This window comes from Heteronotia binoei, chromosome 15 (assembly GCF_032191835.1).
Source record: "Heteronotia binoei isolate CCM8104 ecotype False Entrance Well chromosome 15, APGP_CSIRO_Hbin_v1, whole genome shotgun sequence".
Taxonomy (NCBI): domain Eukaryota; kingdom Metazoa; phylum Chordata; class Lepidosauria; order Squamata; family Gekkonidae; genus Heteronotia; species Heteronotia binoei.
Window position 1 is genome coordinate 41,473,859 of NC_083237.1, and position 17,473 is coordinate 41,491,331.

At 46.1% G+C, this 17,473-nt stretch overlaps 1 protein-coding gene across 1 annotated transcript; it reads left to right on the plus strand.

Annotated features, from left to right (window-relative positions):
- The first annotated feature begins 16,149 nt into the window (after nt 1–16,149).
- LOC132583850 (olfactory receptor 10A4-like) lies at nt 16,150–17,109 on the plus strand. Its single transcript, XM_060255553.1, has one exon. The coding sequence runs from the start codon at nt 16,150–16,152 to the stop codon at nt 17,107–17,109; it is 960 nt and encodes a 319-aa protein (XP_060111536.1).
- The last annotated feature ends 364 nt before the right edge of the window (nt 17,110–17,473 follow it).

A 17,473-nucleotide genomic window follows, 5' to 3' on the forward strand; every position in this document is an offset into this window, starting at 1 on the left:
GGATTTCAGAAACTTGGTGGAATGAGGAGAATCAGTGGGACATGGTGATTCCTGGATATAAGTTATATTGGAAGAATAGGGAGGGATGGGTTGGAGGTGGGGTGGCTCTGTATGTCAGAGAGAATATACAGTCCAGTAAGACTGAGGTCAGAGAATTAGATTCCCTTTTAGAAATGCTTTGGGTTGAAATAGAGGGTCCAAAAGGAAATTTAACTATGGGAGTTTGTTACCGCCCACCAAATCAAAAGAGAGAGGACGATTATAATATGATGGAAGGCTTAAAGATAGCGGCTAAAAGTAAAAACTGTGTCGTAATAGGTGATTTTAACTACCCACAGACTGATTGGGTCAATATGTGTTCTGGTCGAGAGAAAGAGATTGAATTTCTTGATGCTCTCAATGACTGTGGTATGGAGCAGATGGTCTGAGAACCTACCAGGGGTGAGGCGATCCTGGATTTGGTCCTAAGTAATGCCAAAGACTTGGTGAGAGATGTAAAAGTGATTGCGCCACTTGGGAGCAGTGACCATAATGTTATTGATTTCACCGTATCTATAAATAGGGAATTGCCCAAAAAGACCGCCACAACCACGTTTAACTTTACAAGGGGTAAATTCTCTGAGATGAGGAGGCATGTGAGGAGGAAACAGAAAGGAAAGGTAAATATGGTCAAAACCCTTGGGGAAGCTTGGAGACTATTTAAAACTATAATCCTAGAAGCTCAGAAAAAATACATATCACAAGTTAGGAAAGGCACAAACAGGCATAAGAAAAGGCCTGCATGGTTAACAAACAAACAAGTGAGATTAGTAAAAGGGGACACAGGCTGTGGAAAATCAAATGCAAGACTGTGATCAGGCAGGCAAAAAGGGACTATGAGGAGCATATTGCAAAAAACATAAACACCAACAATAAAAATTTCTTCAAATATATTAGAAGTAGGAAACCAGCCAGGGAGGCAGTGGGGCCCTTCGACGACCATGGGGTAAAAGGATTACTGAAGGAGGATAGGGAAATGACTGAGAAGCTGAATGCATTTTTTACCTCCGTCTTCACTGTGGAAGATGAGAACTTTTTGCCCGCCCCAGAACCACTAATTTTGGAAGGGGTGTTGAAAGACCTGAGTCAGATTGAGGTGACAAAAGAGGAGGTCCTACAACTGATAGACAAATTAAAAACTAATAAGTCACCGGGTCTGGATGGCATACATCCGAGAGTTCTGAAAGAACTCAAAGTTGAACTTGTGGATCTTCTAACAAAAATCTGTAATCTTTCATTGAAATCTGCCTCCGTTCCTGAGGACTGGAAGGTAGCAAATGTCACCCCCATCTTTAAAAAAGGTTCCAGAGGAGATCCGGGAAGTTACAGGCCAGTCAGTCTGACTTCAATACCGGGAAAGTTGGTAGAAACCATTATCAAGGACAGAATGAGTAGGCACATTGATGAACACAGGTTATTGAGGAAGACTCAGCATGGGTTCTGCAAGGGAAGATCTTGCCTCACTAACCTGTTACATTTCTTTGAGGGGGTGAACAAACATGTGGACAAAGGAGACCCGATAGTTGTTGTTTATCTTGACTTCCAGAAAGCTTTTGATAAAGTTCCTCATCAAAGGCTCCTTAGAAAGCTTGAGAGTCATGGAGTAAAAGGACAGGTCCTCTTGTGGATCAAAAACTGGCTGAGTAATAGGAAGCAGAGAGTGAGTATAAATGGGCAGTCTTCGCAGTGGAGGACGGTAAGCAGTGGGGTGCCGCAGGGCTCGGTACTGGGTCCCATGCTCTTTAACTTGTTCATAAATGATTTAGAGTTGGGAGTGAGCAGTGAAGTGGCCAAGTTTGCGGATGACACTAAATTGTTCAGGGTGGTGAGAACCAGAGAGGATTGTGAGGAACTCCAAAGGGAACTGTTGAGGCTGGGTGAGTGGGCGTCAACGTAGCAGATGCGGTTCAATGTGGCCAAGTGCAAAGTAATGCACATTGGGGCCAAGAATCCCAGCTACAAATACAAGTTGATGGGTTGTGAACTGGCAGAGACTGACCAAGAGAGAGATCTTGGGGTCGTGGTAGATAACTCACTGAAAATATCAAGATAGTGTTCGTTTGCAATAAAAAAGGCCAACGCCATTTTGGGAATTATTAGGAAGGGATGACATGATAGAGGTTTACAAGATAATGCATGGGATGGAGAAAGTAGAGAAAGAAGTACTTTTCTCCCTTTCTCACAATACAAGAACTTGTGGTCATTCGATGAAATTGCTTAGCAGACAGGTTAAAACAGTTAAAAGGAAGTACTTCTTCACCCAAAGGGTGATTAACATGTGGAATTCACTGCCAGAGGAGGCGGTGGCGGCCACAAGTATAGCCACCTTCAATAGGGGTTTAGATAAAAATATGGAGCAGAGGTCCATCAGTGGCTATTAGCCACAGTGTGTGTGTGTGTGTGTGTGTGTGTGTGTGTATAAAATCCTCCAACCTTTGGGCCTCCCCTACTTCTCAAACGATTTTTCCTACTGCACCCAGACAAACCCAGAGCAGGAGCTTAGGGGGGGCAATATGTCAAGCAATGTTCTATCTTCCCATAACTGTCTATGTTTATTAGGATATAACTTCTATGCTGTAACTGTAACTAAGCCTGAAACAAAGCTGGGCACATCAAAGTAGAGAGTTAGCTGGCGCCTCCTCCTGCGCCTCTTTCACTTTTACTAACAAATGCAGGAATTCGCTCTTTGAAGATAAAGTCTCCAGGGACATTTTCCCAGGCTAGGCCTGGACCCAGTAAGTATAGCCACAGGGAGATAAAGTACAGTGTGAATTCTCACATGTGAATACAAGACTGTTTAATAATTGTAGCTTTGTTTATAGAACCTTTGATGTGCCATCTTTAAAATATGCATTCTGCTGTTACTCTGTATCAGTTCCAATTCTTGACTCAATAGAAGCAGATGGATTATCAATAAAACTATACTTTGTTTCAACTCAAGGACTGGTTACTTTGAGATCTGCTTGCTTGACAGTGTTTTGCCTATTACACCCCCCCCCCCCTAAATTTCTGTGTACATGGCTATGTATTTCAGAAATCTCTCTTATAACTCAAGTTGTTCAGGTTACTCCTAAGGTCAGAAATTTATCCCCTATGGAGAAATCCACTATGTCTGGGCATTGCATGACTGAAATTTGCTTAATTTCCACCTTTTGGTTGTTGAGCTTGGTTTGCATTGGTGGGAGCGTTCCCTTTCCATTCCTTCAGCGGTGAGCAATGGAAGTATTTGTGCCAAGTTTCCCCGTTCTTCTTTTTAATTGCCACTTGGTGCACAGCTGGGCTAATCCTTTGTGTTATAGGAACCGGACCTTGCCACGGCCTCCAAAGAATGCTCGTTCTGCGAGAATTTCCTGTAGAGCACCAGTTGTCCCAAATCCCTTACACGTGGGTTCTTAACCCAACCTAACTGTTGGTCCATGCTGAGCTGTGCCTTTCCTAGCTGCTTGGCTACTTCCATATGTATGTTATGGACTTCTGTGATTAAGGACTGCACCCACGCATCATTCACTACCACTGGCATCAAGGCAGATGGAAGTTGTGTTTTAAGCCAAAAAGCTTCTGGCAATATCATTTTCCTTCCAGTCATTATCATGTGTGGCGTGTGGCCGTGAACGGCGGTAGTTCCCCTGATGGCCATTAGGATAATTGGGAGTTTGTTGTCCCAATCCCTGCCTTTGGATTTGACTACCTTGTGCAGGGCTTCCTTAATGGTTTGATTAGTCCTTTCAATGGCTCCAGATGCTTGTGGGTACCCAGCAATATGAAATGGCTGTTCTCCTCCGAGGACTTTGAAGAGTTCTTTGGTGACTTTCCCAATGAAGTGCGAGCCTAAATCGGAGTCCATGAGTCTGGGGATTCCCCAGCGAGTCCAAATATGGTTGAACAGGATTTTTGCTGTAGCAGTGGTTGTGTTGAAATTGCATGGGAAGCCTTCTACCCATTTGCTGAATGGATCGATTACTGTAAGGCAGTATCAGTTTCCTCTAGCTGTGCGGGGGAGGGGGCCAATGTAATCAATTTGTATACGTGCCCAGAGCCCTTCTATCCTTTGGTGCTGGATGGGAGCTTTGGGACCGGAAGAGTCAGCATTTACCATGGCGCATGCTAGGCAGTTATTTACCCATTGTGCAACCTCTTGGCGTTAGCCTGGCCACCATCCCGTTTCTTTCACCCGTTCCAAAGTTAGATATTTCCCTCTGTGCCCTTGTTCGTGTACAAATTTGATTACATTGCCCCTGACTTGCATTGGCACGATTCAATGTTGCTCTCCTTTACTATCAATTGCCCAATATATTCCATCCTGCTGTTGGATTTTATATTTGCCAGTGTCATCCTTTTGAGCTTGAGCCAATTGTAGTATCTCAGGGTCCTCTTTTTGAAGCTCTGCCAGGTCCATTAGGATCTCTCTCTCTCTTTACTCTGTGACGGAGTGCAGAGGAAAGACTGGAGGCGAGCAGAAAGGGTTTGTGTCCGCAAAGGCAGCTTCCTTGGCAATGGCGTCCACCTTATTGTTCCACATGCTGACTTCAGTGCTGTTCCTTTGGTGTCCTTTTACATGTGTGATATAAGTGCCTCCTGTCCTAGTTTCTACCCTCTCTGCTATTTGGATCCATTTTTGAGAATGTGCAACAGGTTTCCCTTCGCTGTTTTGCCACCCTTGCTTTTTTCAGATGGGTAGCCAGACGGTTACTGCTTGCACTGTCCAGTGCATGTCAGTGAAGATTGCTAATGGCACATCTACGGGCTCAAAGTTGAGGATTGTTAACACAGCCTCTACTTCGGCTGCTTGACTAGAGTGAAAGTGGACTGTCCCTTTAAGAACTAAAGAGTCCTGCACTCGGATGGCTCCATAGCCGGTTCTAGCTGAGCCGTCAACATGGAAGGAAGACCCGTCACAGAACCAGCAAACAAATCCTTGTTGCTGTGCTTCTGCAAACGTGATCCCTCCAGTTGCTGGCCAGGGTGTATGTTGCACAATGGACAACAGGCACGCATGCTCTTCCCCAGTTACAATAAGACCAAAAGGTGCAGGGGGCACCTTTTGTTACTTCTGAAAGTCTACTCCCCTATTTGCCAATGCTAGTGTCCACTGAGCAATGCGCTGGTTGGAAACCTGTCCATATTTTACTTTTCCTGACAGAATTTATTTAATAGGGGAGTGTGTAGTTTGCACTACTACTTTCGCTGTTCCTATAATAAACTCCCAATGGGTGAGACTCCAAACGAGCACGAGGCAGACCTTCTCGCATGGGGAAAACTTTTCCTCAACCATTGAAAGGTTTCTGGAGGCATAGGCTACTACCCGCTTGGACCCTGCCTGCTGCTAGATTAGAGTTGCTCCTAAACTGTATTCAAAGATAGCTAACTGAATAAAGAAGGGCTGAGTCACGTCTGGGTGCACAAGAACAGGGGCTTTTGCCAAGTCCGTTTTGAGCTCTGCAAATGCCTTCTGCTGCTCAGGCCCCCACCACCATTCTACATTCTTTTTCAGTAGCTCGTAAAGAGGGCAAGCTTTCTCCGAAAACATTTCTATAAAGTCCCTGGAAAAGTTGAAAGTACCTAGAAGGGCTTTCAAGGAATGGTGTCTGTGGGCACAGGGAGCTTGGAAATGACTTCCACTTTCTGGGAATCTGGCATTCTCCCTTCTGCCCCTAGAGTAATTCCCAAGTACTTCACCTCCATTTTTACCAACTGGGCTTTTTCCCTGCTGGCTTTGAATCCTGTCTCTTGTATGAGGCCAAGCACTTCTTCCGTGACCTCACGGACCTTCTCTTCCATTTCTGCGTGTATAAGTACGTCATCAACGTAGCTTAACACATGATCCCTGGACCCAGGCTGTAGGTTCTCCCACATCTGCACTATGTGTGCATGGCAGATGCTAGGACTCGAATGGAAGTCTTGTGGCATCCACTTAAAACGTACTGCTGGCTGCGAAAAGTGAATGCGAACTTGTACCAGCAGGACTCATGTAAGCGGATCGAATGAAACGCGTTGGCCAGGTCCAAAATGCTGTAGAATTTGGACCCTGCCGCAATGGCGGCCACTATTTCATTGTACTTGGCAACCACTGGAGCTACTGGAGGAGTTACAGCATTCAGGGCTCTAAAATCGACTGTCATTCTCCAAGTAATTCCATCTGCTTTTAAAACTGGCCACAAGGGGGCATTGCAGATGGATTGCATTGGTAAAATGACATTCCATTTTAAAAGTCCTTCTATGGTCTTTCCTATGACTATTTCTGCTTCTGTGGGGTATTTGTACTGACGTTGGGGAGGGAACCTTTTCCTTCTATGACAACACAAGCCTTCTTTATTGTCCCACACTCTGCCTTGTCAGTGATCCATACTCCTGGAAATTTCTGAACCCATGTATTGCTAGACAGAGGCGTGAATGGAAGGGGTGCCTTTAGCGCTGCACACCGATGTACGGCGTTAATGAGGTCTGGACCTCCTGGGATTTGCCACAGGAGGCAATTGGCCATGTCTATGGTTAGCTTGTTCCTAGTTAGGAATGGAGCTCCTATCATACCATCGCCTTCTCCCTGGTTACTACAGGATTTCATGACGGATGTGAGTTTTCCTATGGTGACTGGGATCTTCTTCCAGATATGCGAGGTATGACTACTGCCTGCATATCCTGCCAGTTCCATGGTTCTCTCGGTCTGAGTTCCTTGCATCACTAATCTAGGATGGAGCACGTTTATGGAGGCTCCTGTGTCCACTAATAAATTGGCAGTTTTAACTTTCCCTGGAGCCCCAATGCCTGCCTTTACCATTGGTCTCCCCCACGTATCCAGCTTAAGCTTAGCTATGATTCTGTTGGGGAGAGCAGTGGGCTCCTAGCATCCCTAGCATAGATCCGGACCATTGGAGAAGATGTCATACATCTCTTCCTGCTGTTGTACCATGGCTACAGGATTTGGGGGAGCTTGAGTGGGAGGGAGTGGAGGTGCTGAAGGCCATACTCTCCCTCTTTCCTATATGATTTGCTGCTGTCTCCATATCAGTACTGCCGTTGGGGCCTTGTCATACTGAGACATATTTTCCCCTGCCTTTACCAGGAACGCCCATGCCTCATTCTTAGTGTCCCATTCTTCTTGGGTCATGTTACGGCGGGCTGCTCTCCAATCTGGGTACAGTTTCTGCGGCTGCGCAGACTGTTGACCCTGCTCCGGGACTGCTTTTTGGATTCCCTGATTGACAGCCTGGGGTACAGTGCTATAATCCACGAAGGGATTGTTACGTTGTACTGAGGCTGGTGGCTTTTGTCTCCCTGTTTTCCCACTTAGCCTGGCATAGTTTTCCCCGTTTTGACCCTGCGGGAGCTCTCCAGAATTTGTCTGGCGGTTCTGAGGATTGGCTTTCCTTTTTTGGTATTGGGAATGGGGACCATTATTTGCATAGGTTACGGCGTTGACTGTTTCCTTGCTCTTTTCCTTTTCCCCAGTTTTATTGCACCTTTTTAATTTGTTCATAAATTTACTGACACGACCTATTTTGGATTCCAGGACATCCCATTCAGGATCTTCTAAGTTGTCTATCCCTAGTAATTGCTGTGAAGCAATATTGAGACCCATAATGATGTCTTGGACGAACTCCTCATTGTCAAACTCCGGGTTTGCGTCTCCATCCGGAAACACTACACCTGATGCTGCAGCCAAGAACTTTTTCTTTGTTAAGCAGTCCATTGGGTCTTCCTCAGGACCTTGCACAGTCTGGTTATAGAGAAACTTTACCGAGTCTCCATCCCATGTGGCAGATATTAGTTCCGCCATCCATTCCAGAGTGCTGAGGACGGAGGCATGCCTGAGCTCCATAGTCTGGACTATCTTTTTCTGGTCTTGGCCAGTTGTGGACATTTTCAAGGCCCAATTCAAGTCCTTGATTGATATACCCGGATACTCCCTATAGGCTTGGGCCATCCACATAATGGAGGTTTCCCATGTGTATGGGCAAAGGTACTGATGGGCCAATTTAAGATCCTCCATTTTCCAGTCTTTGGTCTCTCTGACTATTTGGACGGTCTCTGATCCATTCAGTGCTCTAGTGGTGGTCCTTTTAGTGACCACGGGGCAGACTGGGGCTGGGTTTATTCTGCTCTGATTTGCAACATCTTCGTCCTCGCTCTCTTTGTCTGATGAAAAGTCATAGAGGGCAGAGGCGAGATAGTTGCTATCATGGTTTTCTTCACTTCCAACCTTTTCCTAAGCATAGATATTTCTCTCTGACAAGTCTCATGGCTGACTGCTTCCCTCACCTTTTGTTTTTTTTCGGACAGGTATTCGGCAGCATACTGCAGTTTGCTGACTTGTGCCTGACTTCTAACTCTTGTTCTAGTGTGGCTACTTGGGATTGAGCCTGTTGTAAGGCTGGAAGTGTACTTTGTTGAGCAAAGGTTAAGGAGCGTTTTTCAAGCTTAAGCTCGTCCACCTTTTCCTTTAATTCCTTGATCTCCCATTCCAGGATATTATTTTCCTCCATAATCTCCTTGACATATATTACATGTCCTTTGCGGAGTTGCTCTTTTTTTCCCTCATGAGTCTCAAGCATTTGCCTTACTTTTTCCTCGTGACTCTTGAAGACTTGCTCTCTCTCTGCCTCATAAGCTTTGAGCATTTGCTCCTTCTCCACCGCATGGCGTTTAAGGGTTTCTTCCAGTTCCTGCTCTTTTAATTCTGCCTGTTGCTCTTGCTGCTTAACTTGTTCCCTGAGCTGCTTAATTATAGACGAGCTGTCCTGCAAGGCTGTGAACAACCCCCATGATGCAAAAAGATCTCTCTTCCCTGAGCGGATCTTTTTACTAGCACAGTGGTCCTGGAACGTGTCCCGAAAGAATTGGAGGGGGTTGGGCTCTGTGAAAGATCCCGCCTTCCAAGGGTTATGTCCCTTTTTCACAAGCCACTTCTCTAGCTTGGGAAGCTGCTGTTCTTTCTTGGAAATGAATGCCATGGCGACACGCGGGTTGGCGGCTTTTAATTACATTCCCTGTTTGCCTAGTGGAGTGCTGATGCCTACTAGCAATTTCAGTTCTAGGACTTGTTGCCCGATACTAAGGTCACTTGCAGTAGCTAATCGTGGCCCCTGGGACTTTTGGTGCCTAGGAAGACAACCGTGACTAGCCTAGGACTTTGCTTGGTGCCTGGAGAGCCAATGCCTATTGGGTCTCCTCCTGGACTTTAGTTGTCACTGCCTTATGTTGAGGATGCTTACACATGCAGAGGCGGACCCTTGAGACTTAAGCGAGTGCCTTAAACTGCTCTTGCCCTAGACAGTATTAAGGACTTAATGTATGTGTGCCTAGAGCTGATCCATTAACTGCCCAGCTCTACGGTCTTCTACGTGTTGGATGCGTGTACAGTGTGTGTGCATATGTGCACTGCGCTCCCAGTGAAAGGAAAATGCAGGAAGGCAGCCCTATCAGTTCAGAAACAGTCCTGACCTATCATGACGTTCCCTCCCCAGACAGACGCGTTCAGAAAGGCCTTGGGATGATGGCTGGACTTCACGAGACTCCCCCCTTGCTTTCTAGCCAGGCTCAGTCCTTTTGCAAGGTTTCTGGCCCTCTAGGTGTGGCTAGAGAGTCTGCGCTGAATGATAGAGTGGGAGCAGCCCAACCCACCATATAGAAATGCTCGCTACAGCCTTTCACACAGATCACAATCACTCATTCATTCACACAACAGCATAGCTGGCAAGACTTTCTGGATGGTGAAATCCCATGTCTGGCTGTGTGAAGACATGCATGTGGACTCACATGCATTCACACAGTCAGGGTTCCCCAACGCTTTCTCCACCAATATCTGTAAGCCAAAATGCCCTCAAAATGAGGTTGGGGAATTGTTAGGTGGGCACCTGGCTCACTCAGGGTCTTTTTGCCTGTATATACAGGATTACCATGTCCAGAAAAGTAATGCTTAAAATATTAGGGACTCTAATATTAAGTAAACCAATTATAATTTATTAAGAAAAATATAGGCTTCCATACAAGATAAAATACTCATTAAAACATACATTCAGTCCTAGGAAACATAGATAGAGAGATAGGGGAACACATGGGTAGACAAACAGGGCAATATTTACCTATCGTAGTCTTCAAGGAAGGCTCTAATTGTGACAAGCGAGGAAGTGGGAGAAGGGACCCAAAACTGATCAGGAATTGGGGATGGATCTATGCAGCGGAAGTTGGGATACTGATAGAAGCACACCTGTGGGTAGCTAGTCCCCAAATTATAAGAACTCTCTTGAGCCCTTAGGGGATGGGAGGTACAAGGGAGGAGGAAGGTGGTCAGCTGATGTATGACCTCACGAAAAGGGGAGGCTTCGCAGTGACCATAAGGGCGGGACTACTACGATAGCCAATGGAAAGTTCATTGGTGGCACCTAATTGGGTGCTTGCTCTTGACCAATGGACTTGCCTGGATACCTGAGTGAACTTTCAGGTTGAAATGGACCAGAGAGAGGCTCCAAAATGACAGTTGGGGAGAAAAATAGAAAGATTACTTGGGTGGGGAGATACTTAGGACTATTGGACTTATCTAAAAGGTGACAATAGAGAGTCAAATCATGGCCTAGGTAACACCCAGTTTGTACAAAGGAACTTGGTTCTGGCTGAAGATGGTCTTCCTCTTCTTCTGTCTTCTTCTGGGCACCAGTCTTTGTTTTGAGTTCTGTCAAACAAAGAAAGTGGCAGTTGGACGATTAACCACGCCTGGGATGGGTAGGTTGCTTGCAGGCATAGGTGACATCTGGTGTGTACATGAGCCGTCCGCTTCTCTGGAATGGAGTCAAGCCTGGTAGAAAGATGGCTGTGTGTGGTGTTAGCCCTCCACAGTGGATTCTATGGTCAGAACTTCAAAACCATTTGCTTGGATAGCTCCTGGCAGTGCAGTTTCCTCTGCTCTAATGCTGGGATGGACATCATACGGAACGATTAGAAGCCTTCCGTTCTCCTGGTGGGCACTCTTGTACCGGTCTAGAGTGCCTTTGTAGCATTATGGCTGCTTGTACTGCATAAGTCCCTTTTGCTCCTGGATAGCTTTACCCACACTCTCTGGCCAGATGTGTGCAAGTCACTTCTCCAGGGGCGTTTTCGCACTCACCTTCAGCCGGCACGACCCCCCTCTTCACCGCGCAGGATCTGCGCGGATTTCGCACTAAACGCCGCGGAGCAGCCGGAAGAGCAGGAAACTCCCAGCGCAAAAGCCGCGCAAAGGGAAACTGCTTTTTGGCGGTTTCCGTTTGCGCCGCAAAAATCGCCGGGAGTTTCCGGCTCTTCCGGCTGCTCCGCGGCGTTTAGTGCGAAATCCGCGCAGATCCTGCGCGGTGAAGAGGGGGGGTCGCGCCGGCTGAAGGTGAATGCGAAAATGCCCCAGGTGTTCTGGCAACCAAGCTGGTAATCACAACGTTCGGAGAAGCGGTACCATGGTCGGATCACCTAGCCCTTAAGGCCCGTGTGGGGATGCCGCCCCAACCCTGTATGGGCGGAGAGCCTATTTTGGCTCGCCCTCGGGGCTTGATGGACCCGGAACGGTTCCAAACGGCCCTAAGGGATCCCTGGCCCACTGGCAATTCCCTCGATGACCTGGTGGAAATCTGGCAGGGCCAGCTGTCCAGGGCTATCGACGAAATTGCACCCCGGCGCCCTCTGCGCCCTCGCACGAAGCTGGCTCCATGGTATACCTTGGAGTTACGCCAGCTGAAACAAGGGCTCAGACGACTAGAGAGGCAGTGGAGGCATACTCGGGACGAAGCAACGAGAACATCCTATAGAACGTTTATGAAGTCTTATGAGGTGGCAGTCAAGGCTGCAAAGAAAGATTACTTTGCAACCAAGATTGCATCTGCAAACTCGCGCCCAGCACAATTATTTAGAATAATTGGGGATCTTACAACGTTGCCACAAGGCAAACCAAATGTTAGAGAATTAGGAATAGGCTGTGAGGCATTTGCGAAATACTTTGCAGATAAAATCTCGCTGCTCCGCCAAGACCTGCCTACCACATTAGATACAGTGAGTGAAATTGAGGCTCCGTGCCTGTCTTCAGGTTTAGTGCTGGACCACTTCGACCCACTCAGCCTGGAGGAAGTCGACAGAATCCTCTCTGCTGCTCGCCCGACAACATGTGATCTGGACCCTTGCCCCTCCTGGCTGATTAAATCTTGCCAAGGGGAGCTTAGATGCCCTTTACGGGACATCATAAATAGATCCCTTTTAGAGGGGCATTTTCCAACACCTCTGAAAGAGGCTTTGGTCCGCCCTCTCCTGAAAAAAGCTACAGCAGACCCGGCCGAATTGGCGAACTACCGGCCGGTGTCCAATTTACCGTTCTTAGGTAAAATTATTGAGAGGGCCGTGGCGTTGCAGCTACAGGGGTTTCTGGATGACGCTTCTGTCTTAGACCCATGTCAGTCTGGTTTCCGGCCGGGCCATGGGACGGAGACGGTGCTGGTCGCCTTAGTAGATGACCTCCAACGGCAACTGGATCGGGGCGGCGTTGCGGTACTGATGCTGTTAGATCTGTCGGCTGCATTTGATACAGTCGACCATCGGCTACTGACGCGCCGCCTCGCCGACATTGGGGTCGAGGGGTTGGCCTTGCAATGGCTTTCCTCCTTTCTCCTAGGTCGGGGACAGAGGGTGGCTATCGGGAGCGAGCGGTCCCGGAGGCGCACACTGGATTGTGGGGTGCCCCAGGGAGCAGTTCTCTCCCCGATGCTGTTTAACATCTATATGCGCCCCCTTGCCCAGATTGCCCGGCGGTTTGGGCTGGGTTGTCATCAATATGCAGATGACACCCAGCTCTATCTACTAATGGATGGCTGGCCCGGCCCCGCTCCAGGGAATCTCGACCGGGCATTACAGGCTGTAGCGACATGGCTCAGGCTGAGTGGGCTGAAGTTGAACCCAGCGAAGACAGAGGTCCTATGCGTGGGTCGCGGCGCTCTGGGAAGGGAAATAGCTCTCCCGGCCTTCGATGGTGCGCCATTGAAAGCAGCGCGCCAGGTAAAGAGTCTGGGTGTTTTACTGGAGCCTTCATTATCGATGGAGGCCCAGATAGCAGCCACTGCCAAGTCAGCATTCTTCCATCTGAGGCGGGCAAGGCAGTTGGCCCCTTTCCTTGAGCGCCGGGACCTCGCAACAGTGATCCACGCAACGGTCACCTCAAGACTAGACTACTGTAATGCCCTCTACTTGGGGCTACCTCTGTGCCGGACCCGGAAATTGCAGCTAGTGCAGAACGCGGCGGCCAGGCTGTTGTTGGGACTCCCGAAACGGGAGCATATATGGCCGGGACTACGTGAACTGCACTGGCTGCCGATTATATACCGGGTCCAGTACAAAGTGTTGGTCGTTACCTTTAAAGCCTTATATGGCCGAGGACCTGCCTACCTGAGGGACCGTCTTTCCCCATATGAACCCCAGAGAGCACTGAGGTCAACGGGGAAAAACTTAATGACTATCCCTGGGCCGAAGGAAGTTAAATATCAGAGCACCAGAATACGGGCCTTTTCGATCGCGGCCCCTACCCTATGGAACCGACTCCCCGAGGAGGTGCGGGCCCTGCGGAGCCTTGAACAGTTCCGCAGGGCCTGCAAGACCATCCTTTTTAAATCAGCATATTCGGACTGCTAAGAAAAATGGTAATTAAAGATCCGCCAATGCGGTCCAAAGATCTATACCGCAGTATAATTGTATCTACTAGACTGGTTTTTAATTTAATGTTTTAATGTTTTATTGTTCTATAATGTAATTCTAATGTTTTATTTATTATGGTGTGTTTTTATGGATTGCTGTTAGCCGCCCTGAGCCTGCCAAGGTGGGGGAGGGCGGGATATAAATGAAATTAATAAATAAATAAAATAAGTAAGGGTTTTTTCCCTCACAATATACAATTAACAGTACAATTTACAAGTTAGAGCCCTATCTGAAGAAGAAGAAATTGGATTTATATCCTGTCCTATAATCCGAATCTCAGTCTCAGAGTGGTCACAATCTCCTTTACCTCCCCACCCCAAACAGTCACCTTGTGAGGTAGGTGGGACTGAGAAAGCTCTTACACCAGCTGCCCTTTCAAGGATAACTCCTACAAGAGCTATGTCTGACCCAAGGCCATTCCAGCAGCTGCAAGTGGAGGAGTGGGGAATCAAACTCAGTTCTCTCAGATTAGAGTCAGTGCACTTAACCACTACATCAAACCGACTCTCTTCTCTATAGAAGCATCTTCCTAAGCAATCAATTTACTTCATGATAGAGGATCATCCATCCTCTGTTATGGACAGGACACCTCATTGCACCAATATCCTAAATTAAGGAGCAATCCTAAACAAGTCTACTCAGAAGTAAGCCAAATGTTAGTCAGTGGTGCATACTCCCAGGAGGCTGTTTTTAATTTTACAGTGAATCTCACAATTTTAAAATTGTGCTTTCAATTACTGATTTTATTCTGAAAAGGTAAATAATGGCTTAACAAGCCACTTCACAATTAATGGCTCTAGGGAGGTGGTAAGTGAGGACAAATCCCCAAAGTGACTAAAGGTATATCATATAATGAAACTGAGTCACCAATGCAAATCTTTCGAGATCAAGTGGTTCCTCCATGTATTCAGTGGTAGGTTAATCATTTATTCATCTTTCTTTGCCAAGACCCTGCATTTAGTCCAGAGAGTTAAATTGAACAGATGCAGTTTGTATAGGATATGCCATTGCATCTAATCCTGATACCCACAGTGTTAGAGCTCTCTGTTAGATTATGACAAACACACTCAAGGAATAGAACAAAGCAGTAGACAAGTGCACCTTTAAGACCAACTATTGATTCAGAATGTAAGCTTTCATATGCTCTTAAGCAGACTTCATCAGACAAGATGGGAATGGACACAGTAAGTCTTAATATAAGTGGGCAGTGTTGAATCAGTGTTGAATCATGGGAATGTTTTTAGCAGATTAAAAGAATCACAAATACGGATCTGTGTTTGTTAGTTTTAGGACAAAGCAGGGCTAAAAAACACTGGAGGGTGATAAAAAGCAGACTGCAGTTGTAGGTGTGGAGTGCCAGAAATCTAGGTAACATTCTGGCTTTGTTAGAATCACAAATACGGATCTATGTTTGTTAGTGTTAGGACAAAGCAGGGCTAAAAAAACACTGAAGGGTGATAAAAAGCAGACTGCAGTTGTAGGTGCGAAGTGCCATAAATCTAGGTGTAGGGGGTTGGACTAGATTCCCCTGGATGTCCCTTCCAACTCTATGGTTCTAAGAAGTATTGTACTTCTGCAGAGGACAAGTAAAATAATTATGCTTTAAAGAGCTGATGGAATAGAGTGATTTCCTTTTTGAAAAATAAAGAATTTGTAAATAAGAAAATTCTGAATTGAAAATAAATTATAAATTTGGTTTTAATGGATTATAAAATCACTTTTAATGGATTTTCCTGCACTTATTTAAAAAAAAGATACCTGTCACCAAAAAGTTATTAGCAAGGGAGTGAACAGATTTCCACTCAACCCCCAAAAACGCTTATTTTAATTTTGTTTAAGTGAAATATGAGTGCAAGGGATTGCTGTCACATTCTGATACAAGAGAAGGAAAAAAGTAATGAGAGAGCCAGTTTGATGTAGTGGTTAAGTGTGCGGACTCTTATCTAGGAGAACTGGGTTTGATTCCCCACTCCTCCACTTATAGCTGCTGGAATGGCCTTGGGTTAGCCATAGCTATTGCAGGAGTAGTCCTTGAAAGGGCAGCTGCTGGGAGAGCTTTCTCAGCCCCATGCACCTCACAGGGTGTCTACTGTAGGAGGAGAAGGTATAGGAGATTGTAAGCCGCTCTGAGTCTCTGATTCAGAGAGAAGGGTGGGGTATAAATCTGCAGTTTTCTTCTTCTTCTAAATATTCTAAAAATGACTTTTTTAAAAAAATGTAAAACCTATCAAAACTAATGTATAAATAGATCCCACCTCTCCACATTGTCCATAACTGAAATTATTCTTGGTTGGTTACTGTAGCATGCATTAACAGAAATGTGGAAGTTGAATAGATAAAGAAAGGTAGAGCCACGTTGATACATCTTCAGAAAATTGCCAGAACAATTAACCATTTATCACTACTCCAGACACTATGAGACAAACAGAAAAAACTGAAGAGAATCAGACTACTGTCACAGAATTCATTCTTGTTGGGTTTTCTAATCATCCTGAGCTCCAAGCTCCTCTTTTCATCATCTTCCTTCTGGTGTACACTATAACTCTGACCGGAAATGTCCTCATTATTCTCATCACAACATTGGACTCTGCCCTTCAGAGCCCCATGTACTTCTTCCTCCGAAACTTGTCTTCTTTGGAAATCTGCTTCAATTTGGTCATTGTCCCCAAAATGTTGGTGAACTTCTTGACAGAGAACAAGACCATCTCCTATAATGGTTGTGCTGCACAAATGTATTTCTTCTTTTTCTTTGGTGCTGCGGAGTGCTGCCTTCTTGCTGCGATGGCATATGACCGTTATATTGCCATCTGCAACCCATTACGTTATCCTGATATCATGAACCAAAAAGCTTGCTTCCAACTGGCTGGTGCTTCATGGTTCTCAGGTTTCCCTGTGTCAACTGTCCAGACCACATGGATATTCAGCTTGCCATTTTGTGGACCCAACATAGTCAATCACTTCTTTTGTGACAGTCCTCCAGTACTAGAACTAGCCTGTGCTGATACCCACATGTTTGAAATTGAAGCTCTCACAGCCACAGTACTATTCATCATGTTTCCTTTCCTGTTAATCCTTCTCACTTATGTCCGCATCATCACTACCATCCTGAGAATGCCATCTGCAGAAGGCAGGCACAAAGCCTTCTCAACCTGTTCATCTCACCTTGTGGTGGTGACTCTGTTTTATGGCACAGCCACATCGACCTACTTCAGACCCAAATCTACTTACTCTCCAGACACAAAGAAGATCCTCTCTCTCTCCTACACTGTCCTCACCCCCATGTTAAATCCTATCATCTACAGCTTGAGGAACAAGGAAGTCAAAGGTGCATTGAAGCGAACACTGGGCAGGAGAATATTTGTGCAGCAAAAATAATTTTGTTCTGTGGTAGTGCTGTCTGCATCAATTCTGTTTTCTTAGTGTTGTGATGTGTTTATTTAATTGCTGTTAGCCACCTTGTGTCTAGTATTAAGGGTTTTTTTAAAAAAAATAATAAGTGCTTATCACTTAATGGCTGCAAATGAAAACAGTTAAGGTGATGAGCCAATACTGAATGCTGGCTGTGACATATTAGCCATTATAGGTATGCTTGCTTGCTCTGCTCACTAATGCCATTGTTTGCTGCACTCACATTCAGAGTTCCCTCTAAACTGAGTTAGTGTGAGCTAGCTCACAGTTTTTTAGCCTCTTCTTACACATTTTTGTCTTAGCTCAGGAAAAATGGCGCTAGAGCAAACTA

Bases quoted from the DNA above. Each gene is read 5' to 3' on its own strand.
- LOC132583850 (XM_060255553.1), top strand. From the start codon at position 16,150: ATGAGACAAACAGAAAAAACTGAAGAGAATCAGACTACTGTCACAGAA.